The sequence below is a fragment of the Coturnix japonica genome, chromosome 7, assembly GCF_054131305.1.
Source record: "Coturnix japonica strain WE chromosome 7, WE-NBRP24, whole genome shotgun sequence".
In the NCBI taxonomy this organism is placed as follows: Eukaryota; Metazoa; Chordata; class Aves; order Galliformes; family Phasianidae; genus Coturnix; species Coturnix japonica.
Window position 1 is genome coordinate 22971953 of NC_140669.1, and position 12144 is coordinate 22984096.

The 12144-nt window shown below is 44.9% G+C and overlaps 1 protein-coding gene and 1 long non-coding RNA gene across 3 annotated transcripts; one reads left to right on the top strand and one right to left on the bottom strand.

Annotated features, from left to right (window-relative positions):
- Positions 1-5807: 5807 nt before the first annotated feature.
- Positions 5808-10283, bottom strand: METTL21A (methyltransferase 21A, HSPA lysine). 2 transcript variants are annotated; one of them, XM_085553391.1, is made up of 3 exons: positions 10218-10283; positions 7239-7350; positions 5808-6287 (listed from the first exon to the last, which is right to left on the bottom strand). In XM_085553391.1, exons 2-3 carry the CDS (start codon positions 7321-7323, stop codon positions 5890-5892), a joined length of 483 nt encoding a protein of 160 aa, XP_085409517.1. In that variant the 5' UTR covers positions 7324-7350; positions 10218-10283; the 3' UTR covers positions 5808-5889. The 2 variants fall into 2 exon arrangements, with proteins under 2 accessions (XP_085409517.1, XP_015723689.2); XM_015868203.3 differs by lacking the exon at positions 10218-10283 and adding an exon at positions 7477-7850.
- LOC107316553 (uncharacterized) lies at positions 7228-10544 on the top strand. Its single transcript, XR_001556424.3, has 3 exons — positions 7228-7366; positions 8950-9076; positions 9380-10544. It is a non-coding gene; the product is annotated as an uncharacterized LOC107316553 (long non-coding RNA).
- Positions 10545-12144: the final 1600 nt, after the last annotated feature.

A 12144-nucleotide genomic window follows, 5' to 3' on the forward strand; every position in this document is an offset into this window, starting at 1 on the left:
ATCAGAAAACCCATGGGGCACTTGGAATCGTTAAGAGGCTCAGGAAAAAAAAAAGTTAGATTAAATAAGGAAAACAGCCCTGATAGTTTCTGATCACAATTGTACTACAGTCTTGTTTTGGTTTTTAAACCTGGGCTTCCAGCTGCAAGTCATCATCTGAGCAAAAACTGGCCTCTGCCTTTTTATTATGTTAGACAGAAAGCCAATGCTTTTTGTGGGCTAAAGACTGGTCTCTGCATCACAGCAAGTTCATTATCAGTGGTTGCAAATGCATGACAACTCATAGGGGATGTCATTGGTTTTCTAAGACCCTGTTTTTATTGTCATTTTTTACCCTGAAGGTGGTTAGTGATGTCACATTTGCCAATGATCTAACCAAAAGGTCATGTATTTATTTTTGTTACACGATATCCTTTGTAAATGTTTAATTAAAATGTGCACTTTTAAAATAAATAATAATAATAATAAAAAAGCATAGAAAAAAAGAAAAAAAAGAAAAATTGGGTTTGCTTAAGAAGCTCCCGGGCACAACTGCTGCAACCCCACTGCCTGCACACAATTCACTCCTCTCCCCACAGCAGCTGGCTCTTTCACCAGTGTAACTTGCTGATGAGCACCTGGCTTCCAGCAGGCACTGTTTCACACTGGCAGGAGATGTGAGCGTGTGGTACTGAAGATAGCAAAGAATTAAGTGTGTGGTGCCACAGAGCAGTAGGTACAGGACGGATGCATGAAAGGTGGAATAATACAAAAGATGGTAATAACACAAGAAGGATAGTAATAGATATCCTAAAGGTTATCTATAGGAAAAACTCACCAATATGGATACCTTCAGTCTGGCTGGAAAATGCTGAGGCTGGTTATCCATCTCCACAGGAGAGCAGTCACAAAGAGATGCTGCCTTAGTCGTGGTCAGCCCTTAAATGAGGTCTAGGAGAGGTGGAGTCAATCTCTATCCCTTCCGGGAGCACAGCTAAATTACTCTCACCTGTGCTCCCACAGCTGACCTGACACTTGCCTCAGCTGATTAATCAGAGGTTCAGGCTGTGATTACCAGTTTCTCATACAATGTGGCATTATTTTTAGACAGTATAGAACTGGTTCAGTGATCCCAGGCGAGAAAGGGAGATAAGTCAGAAGGCAAGCCCAACTCTTTCTCAGCTTCTTTGTTCCCCTTCTCTTAATCTGAGATCTAGCTGTGCATTTTAAAAGCTGCATTCCAAGAAAATAAATCAAAACGCTTTATAATTCTTTGACACCGGGAATTAAAGGTATGCTGACAGTGTGTCAGCTTGCTTTAGAAGAAAAAAAGCACAACTAATTTTTGCAGAAATTATGAACATTTAGCTATAATCCTGAAATCTGTCACAGTGAGCAGGTTTTAAAAGCATACAGTACTTTCATGGTTCTCATGTACTGTGCCTGGGAACTCATTTCCCTGAGTTTTTGTGTTTGCTGTAGAAGAGTGATTTTGCAGAAACCTGAACATATCGTGAAGCTCAGTTTGTGAGGAGCTGGGCTGATGACGAGAAATAGGATGCTGAAATCCTATCTGCTGTGGCAGGTTCAGTGTTGTGGATGGACACGGCTTAAGTCTGTGCATCTTTTAGGGATAAGGACCAGATCCAGGTGGTAAGGGGGGGTTACATTTTAAGTGTTTTGTCTTGGAATGTACTTTTTACATGTATTTAAGCTCTGTCCTGCAAAGTGACTTGCTCTGGCTACTTTGTGTAACACAAATTGAGGACACTGACTTGTTGTGGTGCTACAAGTGCAGTCCTTGGCTTGTGCTCCACAGTGGTGAGTCTAGGTCTCACTTTCACCAGCAAGGAGGAGGAACAGCCAGCCGTCCTCAGGAGCTGTGTGCTGACAGGGAAAGGGCCGGGGAGCAGCCGTAGTGATCCATGGTTAGTGCTCCTCTGTAAGCTGAGCCTTGGCTGTACTCATTGCTCGGGAGCAGTCAGTTCACTGAGTCTCAGCCTCAACTCTATTTCTTTCTCTAAATTAGGGAATAACTGAGTGAGAGCAAGGGGAAGGTAGGCCTTGAGCTGGTCAGTTGTCTGGAAATGGCCACCATTAAGAACTGAGGGTAAATGGATGCTTTCCACAGGCTGTGTTTTATCCAGGTGCCACTCCATTTTTTTTTTATTTTTTATTTTTATTTTTTGTGCGTGTGTGTGTGTGTAATAACATTTATTTATATTAAAACGTAAAGTTTAAAAATTCTGAACTGCGAGTGTGTATGAGACTTATTGCTGTGCTGCTGATATGGACTTCTATGGATGTGATGGGGAACAGGGCAAAAAGAGGTGCTAGTTGGCAGCCAGCCCCTCCACAGGCTTGTCCACAGATCGGTTGTTCGCTTCAAAAATGAGTTTCTGGTTGTCTGGATTTATAATTTAAAATTGTTTTGGAACAGTGTTTTCAGGGAAGCTTCCAGAGCAAGAGTTATTGTTCTCCCTTTGTAACGTATGCTGGAAAGAGCAACTTCACCTCATCTGCATTTCTGGTTCTTTACCCAAACCATGTCAGCACAGAACAGGGTATTTGAGCTCAACTCCCACGTACTTGTGGAAGTTAAAAGACTGAAAGAAAATCCATTGTTGGGGGGAAATAAATCCTTGTTTACCTTTCCCCAAAGACCTAAAAACATCCCTGTTGTATTTTATTTTTTTTTTACTTTTTTTTTGTGCTTTATCTGTGTTTAAAAAAAAAAAAGAAAAAAAAAGCTGTACTGGGTTATGCATTTTATTAACACTATGTACATATTAGCTGCTTTATGTTTCAGAATGGTAGTAATTGCTTTGTATATTAAAGTGATTCTTGTGAATTTGTGAATTATTGTCATAAAGACGTGCTTTTTCTTACTGTAACCTTTGTGGTATAAACTGTCATAACTCCCTTTTTACACAGACATTTATGTGCAGTCACATAAACATGCTTTAAAAAACTCTAACAAGTCTCTTTTTTGAGCAGGATTTTCCCTTTACGCTGATTGAGAGGCAGAGCTAGATAGGAATATGGGAAAGGGTGCATTTTAAGCAGACAGTGGTATCCTTGTGACGCGCTGTAAGTATTTATGAGTTATTTTCCTAAACAGAATGCTTTTAAAATCTTAATTCATTTAAATTAATTAGAGGGTAAATCCTGAAAACAAAGTTTATCTTCCACTTCTGGTACTTGTCTTTAAACTTCCTTTCTTGTATCTGTTATGGTGGCACTTAGTTCTGTTGTTTGATAACATGTGAAAGATTTTTCTCCTTTCACAGTGTAAGTATACTATCTTTCCCACTTGTAAGCATTTCTCCTAAGCCACATACTGCTGATTTTGAGAACAGAAAGGAAGGCAGCAAACATTGCAAAGATCACAAGTTGATCACGTAGTCTGCAAGGCTGGATCAAACCACTGGGACTAAAGCCAGAACAAATCCATCTCTGATGCAATGCACCAAGGGAAAGAAGAAAGGTTGGTTCATTATGGGTGGGATTTTGTGGCTTTCACAACTAAGCATTTTCACAGCATTGTTCCTATACAAAATCTACATCTCTGCAATGAGGGGAATCCCAGGCAGGTGAGCTTGTAGGATAAAAATGCAGTGTGTCTTGAACTTCACACTGAAGGAATCGGGTAACACAGGTCCCTCTGCAGTCAGTACGTCATCCAGTAAACCTGATTCTTCCAGTGCTGAGGCACCTTGAAGCTCTTTGTAAGATACAGAGCTGAATTTTGTACTCTGTCTTTATATTAATAAAGCAGCAGTTTTGCAATGACATTGCAGTTTGTTCCCTCGCAGAATGGCATGTTTCAGAGATGGCTGCAAAAATCACAGTATGTTCACGTCTAGCCAGTCACTTCTTTGTGTCTTGGATCCTCCCCCAAGGGTGAGTGGGTTTTTTTACTGTCAAGAGTCTGTTTATGCACCACATCACTACTCTGGGACAACTGAACAAATAAGTCCCCCATCCAGTTGAGTTCACATGATATTGCAAACCAGGAGTGATGCAGTGGATCCACCCAAAAGAGAATCTCACTGCATTTTTGAAGTATAGTTATCCTATAGTTATCCACACAGTGGCAGAAAGTACCTGAGCAGAGTGTTAGCATAATTGCCACGCAGCTGCTGAAACATTAACATGCATCATCTCATTCTAGATCAGAGACTTGCCTGGGACCAATCAGACAGGACACCAGAGTCTGGTTTTGCCTCAGGCTTGCAGATGTCATTTGGAGAGCTGCTCTCAGTGCTTACCCAACAGAGCCATCGCTCCTGCCCTTCTGCCTTACACATCTGGTGTGATGCACTCTTGCGTCTAGAAGTAGCCAAGGCTGCTCTTTTCTGCTGCGTGCCTGCTCTCAGAAAGGCTGTAAAATCATCTATAGGACAACACACACTGGAAGCTGCTAAACAATCAGAAAGCAATGCAAAAAATTCAAAACTTGACATAAAAGTAAGCCATGGAACAGAGATCCCTTTTTAAATATCATGCATGTTGTTAAACTTTTAGGTTTAAATCTGTGTTGTGTAACCAGGCTTTTCAAGAAGGTTCCTACTATGGCAGCAGTGCAGCTGCAGCCTCTTGCCAGGTAGCAGACCTTCCCCAGGGGCCAAGTCACATGCTCAGGAAGGCACAAAATGCAGCACTCTGCTTTCTGCCAGCTCCAGCCCCAGGGGAGCCAAAACACAGTGACCACAAATGAGCTAAGAGAGAAGGAAGCACTAGCGGGGAGGAAAAGGAAGAGGAGTGGTGAGAACTGAAGTCCCATTCCAAACGTTACAGCCAGAAGCAGAATAGAGAGAGCATGTGATTTTCTTCCAGATGTTGCTCACCCAATTGGTAGGACAGAAAAGGCAATGTTTGGCACATTACAGCTCTTACCGTGTTCTGCTCTTAATTAAAGGTGCTGTCTTCCTTTCCTCAAAAGACTTTAACTCTAGTTTGATACTGCAAATTCCCAGTTAGTACTGTTTTAGTGACACCTTGTGGCTTCTAAGTACACCGTTGTAAGCAAGTGTATTACAAAGCATCCGCCCTCAGGTGGAGTTCAGAGCCAAGCAGAGAACTAAAGCTGAAAACAGACAACAGATCCTCCAGTGGCAAAATGCAAGGCCTTCGGGCCTCATTGGAGGGAGCTATAATGACATGTTATTTCCAGAATACAACCTGCATGTCACTTCTGGATCACAGACCCACAGCATCTTCTCATTAGGAAGTCTGATGGAAGCAGGTATGGCCTCTACACTTTCAAGTTAGATACAACCACTAATTTCTAAGTCAGCTTGCTTTGAAATGTTAATCCCCCTCCTGCCTCCCCAGCCCTGGTTCTTTGTTTCCCTGCTCCTCTTCAGTTCAGTAGTGGTAGTAATAGAACAGATTTATAGCATCTGCCTTTGTTGGGTTTGCCCTTTGAACGGCTTCTTTTACCACAGTGCTAAGAATGTACATCTGATGAGTTTGAACATTTTGAACTGAAGTCTTAGTTTACATTCCTTCCACTTTTCTAAAGTTGAAGAAGCGATAAAAGGGAAAAATCCCACTTAATCTAATCGCTGCTGTAAGTTTTCCATGAAAATTATGTGGGAAAATTCAGATTTTAAACAGCAAATCTTTACATTTTTCATGCATGAAGATTTCTGCAACATGAATCAACTACAACAATTATTCGATAAAAAGTTGGTGGAAGACCTTACACATTTCTTACTGGGGAATGAAGTGGAAAATCAATATGCAGAAGGTAGGTAGGAACTTTCCCTGCTGGTTCTGACTGAGTGGAAAATGAAGCCAGTGAAATAACACAACCTCCATAATTATATGCCTAGGAACAAGTGTATTTAGTAGGAACAAGAGGAGGTTTGAAAAGGATCAGCAGTTTACTAACAAAGTATACAGTCAAAAGTCATCTTTGGGACTGTGCCTCTGTGCTTTGTAGATATGAACATCCTTACTGTAATCATAGTGGACCTCATTTACAGAGAAACGGCCTTTCAGCATCTTCAAGAAGTTGTTATCGCGTTCATAGCGGATACGGCAGGAAAGAAGAATCACAGTTTGCTCTGAGCAAAGGTGCTCCAACGTCTGAAGCAGTTCCGCAAAAGTTTCTTCGAGATAAATGATGTCTGCCCCCAGGATGAAGTCAAATGCTCCCGGAGGGAAGTTGCCAAGGTCTTTTCCCCAAGTTAGTTCCTTCACCACAGCCCTTGGATGTAGTTCAGAAGGTAGGTTCGCCCATACGTTCAACTCCAGGAATTCCAGCACTGGCTCCCTGTCTGTGATGGTTACATGAGCACCTAAGTGGTACAGGAATACATGTCTCAGATTAGCACTTGATGTCCATAAATAAAACGTCTGGAATACAAAGCTCCAAGGTAAGCAGTTCTATTAAACACTAATCATTGCTCAGGTGCTTGATTAAAAACAAAAGAACCAAACAAGCAGAAAGCCCACCATCTACATGTGTCCCATTCTTCATCAATCACTTAATAATATGTTCCACATGAAGATTAAATCAGGTTAAACAAATAGCTTTTCTGGAGCTTTTTCTCAATGCACAAGTGTAGTTACTTTCTGGTAGATGACAACAACGTTAAAAAGATCGTCACCATTAACCTGCTCTGGTTCCTCATTAGAAGAGAAGCAGTTAAAGAAGCCAGACAAAATTAATGCCCATGTGATTCGGTATGACATTACCACGTTTTGTCAGACTGCTTTGTTTTTAGTATTTTAGCAGGCACTTTCCACCGTCAGCACAGCCCTGAATTACAGTGATTATCTGTGACACTTAGCACAGATTTAACACGGTGCCCAGCCCCTGCCTCGGCCACAGACATATCTGAGGCAAATCCTTCCTCCAGACCTTGGTTTCCCTGTCTGCAAGATAGGCTAATGTGGCTTTGTGTGCTCTCTATCTGCAGCTTTATCTGTGCTGCACTTCAGGAGAAGTGGAAGAGAACAAGCTCCTGCTCCCTGGGGGAGGAGATCTGCAGAGCTCAGTGTTGCAAAGCAGACTGCCATGGTAACAGCATCAGCCTAAGCAAGGTCCCGCCATGAAGTAAACTGTGGTGGCACTATCAGTACAGTAAATAACACAGCAGGCTCTATAGTCTGACAGGAGAGGAAGATGACTCAGGATATATGACAGTTCACATGTGTGGCTTTGGTATTAACTTCTGCATGCAGATGTAAAAATGACAGTTTTACTACAGCTGTAAACTGCTTTAGGCAAACAAAAAAAGCCATACCCAACAGCGCGGCCACAATTCCCAGCAATCCAGTTCCAGCTCCCAGCTCAATCACCGACCGATCCCTCAGATCGATGCCTCCCATCTCCAGATAAGCGGACAGGACGACAGCCTGACAGGGAGACAAGGTCAGTTACATGCACTTCGCTCACACTGAACCTCGGGCCCGGGTTGCCTCGCTGCCCTTGAGGCCTCTTAGGAAAGCGAACTTCCTTGAAGCCGCCCGGCCCGCACGTACCGCGTCCCACACCACGGCCGCCACGCCGCGCCGCTCCCAGTCCTGCCGGATGCGGACGGTGCGCCCCGCGAAGCGGAACGTGGCCGCGGGGCTGTGCAGGCCCTGCAGCGCCCGGCCTTCCTCGTACGGCACCAGCGCCATCGCGGCCCCTGCTGCGGAACAGCGGAACCGCGGCGGGGCGCAGCCGAGCCGGGCCGGGCCGCTCCCTCCCTCCCTCGCTCCGCCGGCGGCGCCGCTCAGGCCCTCCCGGCCGGGGCTCAGGAGAGGCGGGCGCGGCCTCACCATGCGGCGGCGGGGCTGGGCCTTCCAGCCTGAGCGTCACCGGGCTGGAAGCTGAGCTCAGCAGCGGTGGTGTGGTGCCCCTGCTCCCATTGCCTTGTTTGTGCGCGGGTTTCTCTTCACCTTTGGCTCCGTTTGATCTCTTGTTTGGCAAAACAACACAGCGCGCCTCTCCTTTGTCTGCTTCCCTATCCAGTGCCTTGAACACGCTCCAAAGCATGCTAAAGGCCATGGGAGGGCCGGGCAGCCGTCCTGGCTCCCCAGGGGCACTCGGCAGGGACTCCAACAGCAGTGCTAGCCGTGCTCCTCGTTCCCTGCATGGGTCACAGGACGAGTGGCTGGGGAATGGGCCTGCGCCCATCTTTGGGGGCTGCACTGCTCAGCAGCTCTCCATGCCGGCCCTCAAACTCAGGGAGCACAACCAGCTCCAGAAGACAGCCCTGCTTTCCCACAGCAAGCAGCAAATCTGGCAGGCAGAAGAAAGTAAATGCAGTTACATGTGAAAGCTGTTGATTTCAACAGAGCAGCTTTAGATTCATTTACACCTTTGTGGAAGAGTGTTACAGGCTGCACAGGGGGAGCAGGAAACAAAACTTGTTTTTAGGGTTCTGCTACTGTAAGTGGAATGGAAACCAGAATTTCTGTTGTCCCAGACCGGTTCATACTTGTCTTACAGCAACTCAGACTTCTAAGCACGCCAGAGCAAGTGTGATGATTCAGCTTACTGTGGTTTTATGTCTAAAGCACTGGTTCCTTGCCACTACTCCTACTTGACAATAATGCAGCAAATAGTCTTTTCTCAGGAACATGTTTTTCTAAGTCAAATATCCCAGAGCATCCCAAGATCTCAGCAGGTTCTCTATGAGTCCTGCTCCTCTCCCCAGAAGCATTTCCCTTTCTTCCCTGCTAGTATTACTTTGGCACTGACTTCCACACGCATTAGACAGAAGAATTACTTCCCAGATCATAACTTGGTATTAAAAGGCAATTAAAGGCTATTAAAGGGCCCTACATTTAACTTCTCTCTACAAATCTGCTTTCCAAGTTACAGTACTCAACTGTTATAATGGCAGAGTAAGAGATGTGCTTTTTTCCCCACCTTTCCTGACAGTAAAGTGGCAAGGAAAATGCAACAACAAAGAATTCTGTGCGTAGGACAGTTGTCCAGAACTGAAGTGCTCTTTCTCCTGGCAGGGTGAGCCCAGCACAGCAGTGAAGTTGGAAGAAATGTAACTTGGTTCCACCTTTAAGTGCTGCAGAAGGCAAAATGGACGTCTGAGCTGCAGATAAACTTGCAAAGTGGGAAGCAGCTCATTGTAAGGTGAGTGAATTAAAGCAAAAAGAAACACTGCTTTGAATCCATTCTCATCTCACTCAACTACTTGATAGAACAAAGGCGCAGTGTGTCCCACTGTAAGTCCTACCCCCTCTGATGGCATTAGGTTTTGTGGGGTAACTTAAAGTGTTTCAGAGCAGTGGTCCTCTTAATGCTCAGAAAATCAAAGAATCAAGTAGATGTGATGGAAATGAGAGCAAATTCATTTAAGACCGTACTGATACACATCCCTTACAGAAACCTCCTCTGCTAAATGTTTTAAACCCTTCCTTTGAAATGAATTTCTAGCAATGGTTCTGCAGACACTGCACATACCAAATGGACCTTGGAGACATGCACAACGTGGGGAAAATACCTCATCCATCTCACAGTCTCTGGTTGCCACGGCAAAGACAGGTATAAATAGAAACAATCTGATATACTTCTTAAAAACTCTGTATCTGGGAACACGCGTTGTTGGTAACCCTCTGACAGCAACTCCTTATCCTAAATGGCTGCAGTGACTATTTGCCTAAAGTCTTCTGGTCCTATGTGTTTAATGGCTTCCTGTCTAAATAAAAATCAGCTACTTCTGCTTGTCCTTCCACTGCAACATGAAAACGATCTTTGAAGGAACATCTGTTTTTTGCTAAAAAACTTCCACCAACCAACCAAACACCAGCTAACACCAGGAATGGAGGGGGACCTGCACAGGAAAGAAGGCTTTCTACCCAGCTACCAGCAGCAGCAGCCATTCAAGTCACTAGCAGTGAAGTGACAAGCAGTTTGTACATGCACATGTTCACTGGTAGCTTCTGGACTCATCACACAAGAGATAGAGAGATGGGGCACTGAATTGCTTTCTGTTAAACAAAAGAGGAATAAGCCAGAGATTAATTCTGCTCATCACAGCTCACAGTTACAGAATAAAGCCTGGACCATCTTTGAAACCAACAAGATGAATTTAAAGTGAACACATGTGAAACTAACAGGTTATTTGCTGACATTGTAACTTGCTGGTTCTGCAAGAAGTGTTAAATAAGAAAATAATGTATGGCATATGGTATGCGTAAAGTAAGAAAGTAGGAGACAAGAAAAGAATGGTGGTATAATAGATAGCCAAAGGTTATCTAAAGGAGAAACTCACCAATTCTGATGTCTTCAGTCTAGATGGAAAATACTGAGACTGGTCACCCAAACTCCACAAAGGTGCAAGCACCAAAAAAAGATGCTGTTGTGGTGGTCAGCCCTTAAATGAAGTCTAGGAGAGGATTACCCTCACCTGTGCTCCCACAGCTGACCCAACACTTGCCTCAGCTGGTTAATCAGAGGTTCAGGCTGTGATTACCAATTTCCTATACAGCATGAGCTACTGTGTCATTTTCTTTATACAAACACAGTTACATTAAGCGATGGAAGTAATGAAAAAAGTCATGAAGATGCATAATTTCAGAAGTGCAGGGTCTGAAATGCAGGAAGTTTTGGTACCTTTGAGGAGCTATTACAGAGCTATTACATTCACTCCATAAACATCACATCTTGATCAGCTATCAGACATAACCACCACGCTTATTACAATCTCTTGTTACAGAAGAATCACATCACTTTTAGTGCAGTTACGTGACTGATCTCTCAAAGGCCACGCAGTCCTGAAAGCTGGCATTATTCTGGAATTTGGATTAACCAACAAAAAGCAAAATGAGCCAGCTCTTCTCCCCATAAGCAACAATGGCACTTTGGTTGCTGGAAACCTCCAGCTCTTGCTAATGCACTTTGCAGATCCGACCTACAGCCTCACTCACAGTGGTGTGCCAACAGCTGGGCACTGGGCCATGCTGCCCCTCTGATGGGGAGTGGATGGTGCTGTGCTGCAGGGCTGTGGGTCACACTGTGGGTGCTGCTGCCCTCCCACAGCTCTCCGTGTGCAGGGTGCCTGGCTGGGGGCTGCAGAGCACCTGGCTCAGGTGTCTGCCTGTGGGACGCTGCTGTGCTGGGAAATGTGCTGCAAAAACACCCCTTGGTGGAAACTGAATGTAGATCCAGAGGGTTAATTTTAAGCGCTCACATCTCTGATGTGTTGTGTAGGTGCAGAATTATGTAATTGGAGGGAAAATTACTGTGCAGGCTGTGCACTGTATTAATGCACAGCTAGTTAACAACAACTGAGGGCAGTGTGAAAACAGCTGTGTAGGCAGGCAGACAGCAGCTCGAGCATGCAGGTAGATTCATCAGGTTCCCCTTTCTAACCAAGTAGAAACCAAGAAAAATGTTTTTTGTTGGTTTATTTATTTATTTATTTGAGATGGTATTGGGGATTTTCTCCGCTCTTTAGAAACAAATCCCTTCAGACAAAGGAGAAGAAGCACCAGGCAGTGTAGGCAATTTCTGTGCGTAGGCAACTTCTGGTGCCTCAGATCTCACAAGAGGGGCTCCCCAGGGCCTCTGGATTGCTGCAGACTCACAGGTACAGGTGGGATCAGTGACACCAGGGCTGCAGTCTGTGTGCTGCGAGGCACAGCTCCCAGCCCTGCTGGCACTGCTCACCGCAAGCCAACAGCACAGGAGGTGATCTGAAAACTGAGAACATTTAGAGCTACTAAACCTCACCCTGTCACCCTGTGCGTTCTGAACAACCCCGCTGGTTTCTTCTTACTCACGTCCTAGCAGAAGCATTGGATCTGTTTCCCTAAGTACTGTTTTGTTTCAGTTTTTCCCTTAAATGGCCACAGCCTGGTTACTGCTGAGCCTCAGAAGACAATCATGCCTGCAGTCTTTTCATCCTGTCAGCTGGTGCTGGATTTCAAAACAGGATGCCCACTTTTCCCCCCATTATTCACAGCAGTGAGATGCAGAATCCTGAGCTTTTGTTTTCACTTGGTTACGCGGGTCCAACCTGTGATTCATTCTTCCTGCAGCCATGTTTCCAAGTGAAGACAATGCCGTGGCCCCTCTCCAAGGCACCCGCAGGCTGCTGGAGGCTGGGGCACTTTCTAAGAAGGGACAGGGGACGAGGCCTCAGGCCAGGGCTGCCGTTATCTTCCAGCAAACAAGCAAAGAGGCACACGGCCTTGGGA

Bases quoted from the DNA above. Each gene is read 5' to 3' on its own strand.
- METTL21A (XM_015868203.3), bottom strand. From the start codon at position 7,761: ATGGTGAGGCCGCGCCCGCCTCTCCTGAGCCCCGGCCGGGAGGGCCTG. The intron at 7,351-7,476 runs GTACGTGCGGGC...TCTCCCTGTCAG, and splicing joins CGGCCGTGGTGTGGGACGCG to GCTGTCGTCCTGTCCGCTTA. The intron at 6,288-7,238 runs GTATGGCTTTTT...TGTACCACTTAG, and splicing joins AATTGTGGCCGCGCTGTTGG to GTGCTCATGTAACCATCACA.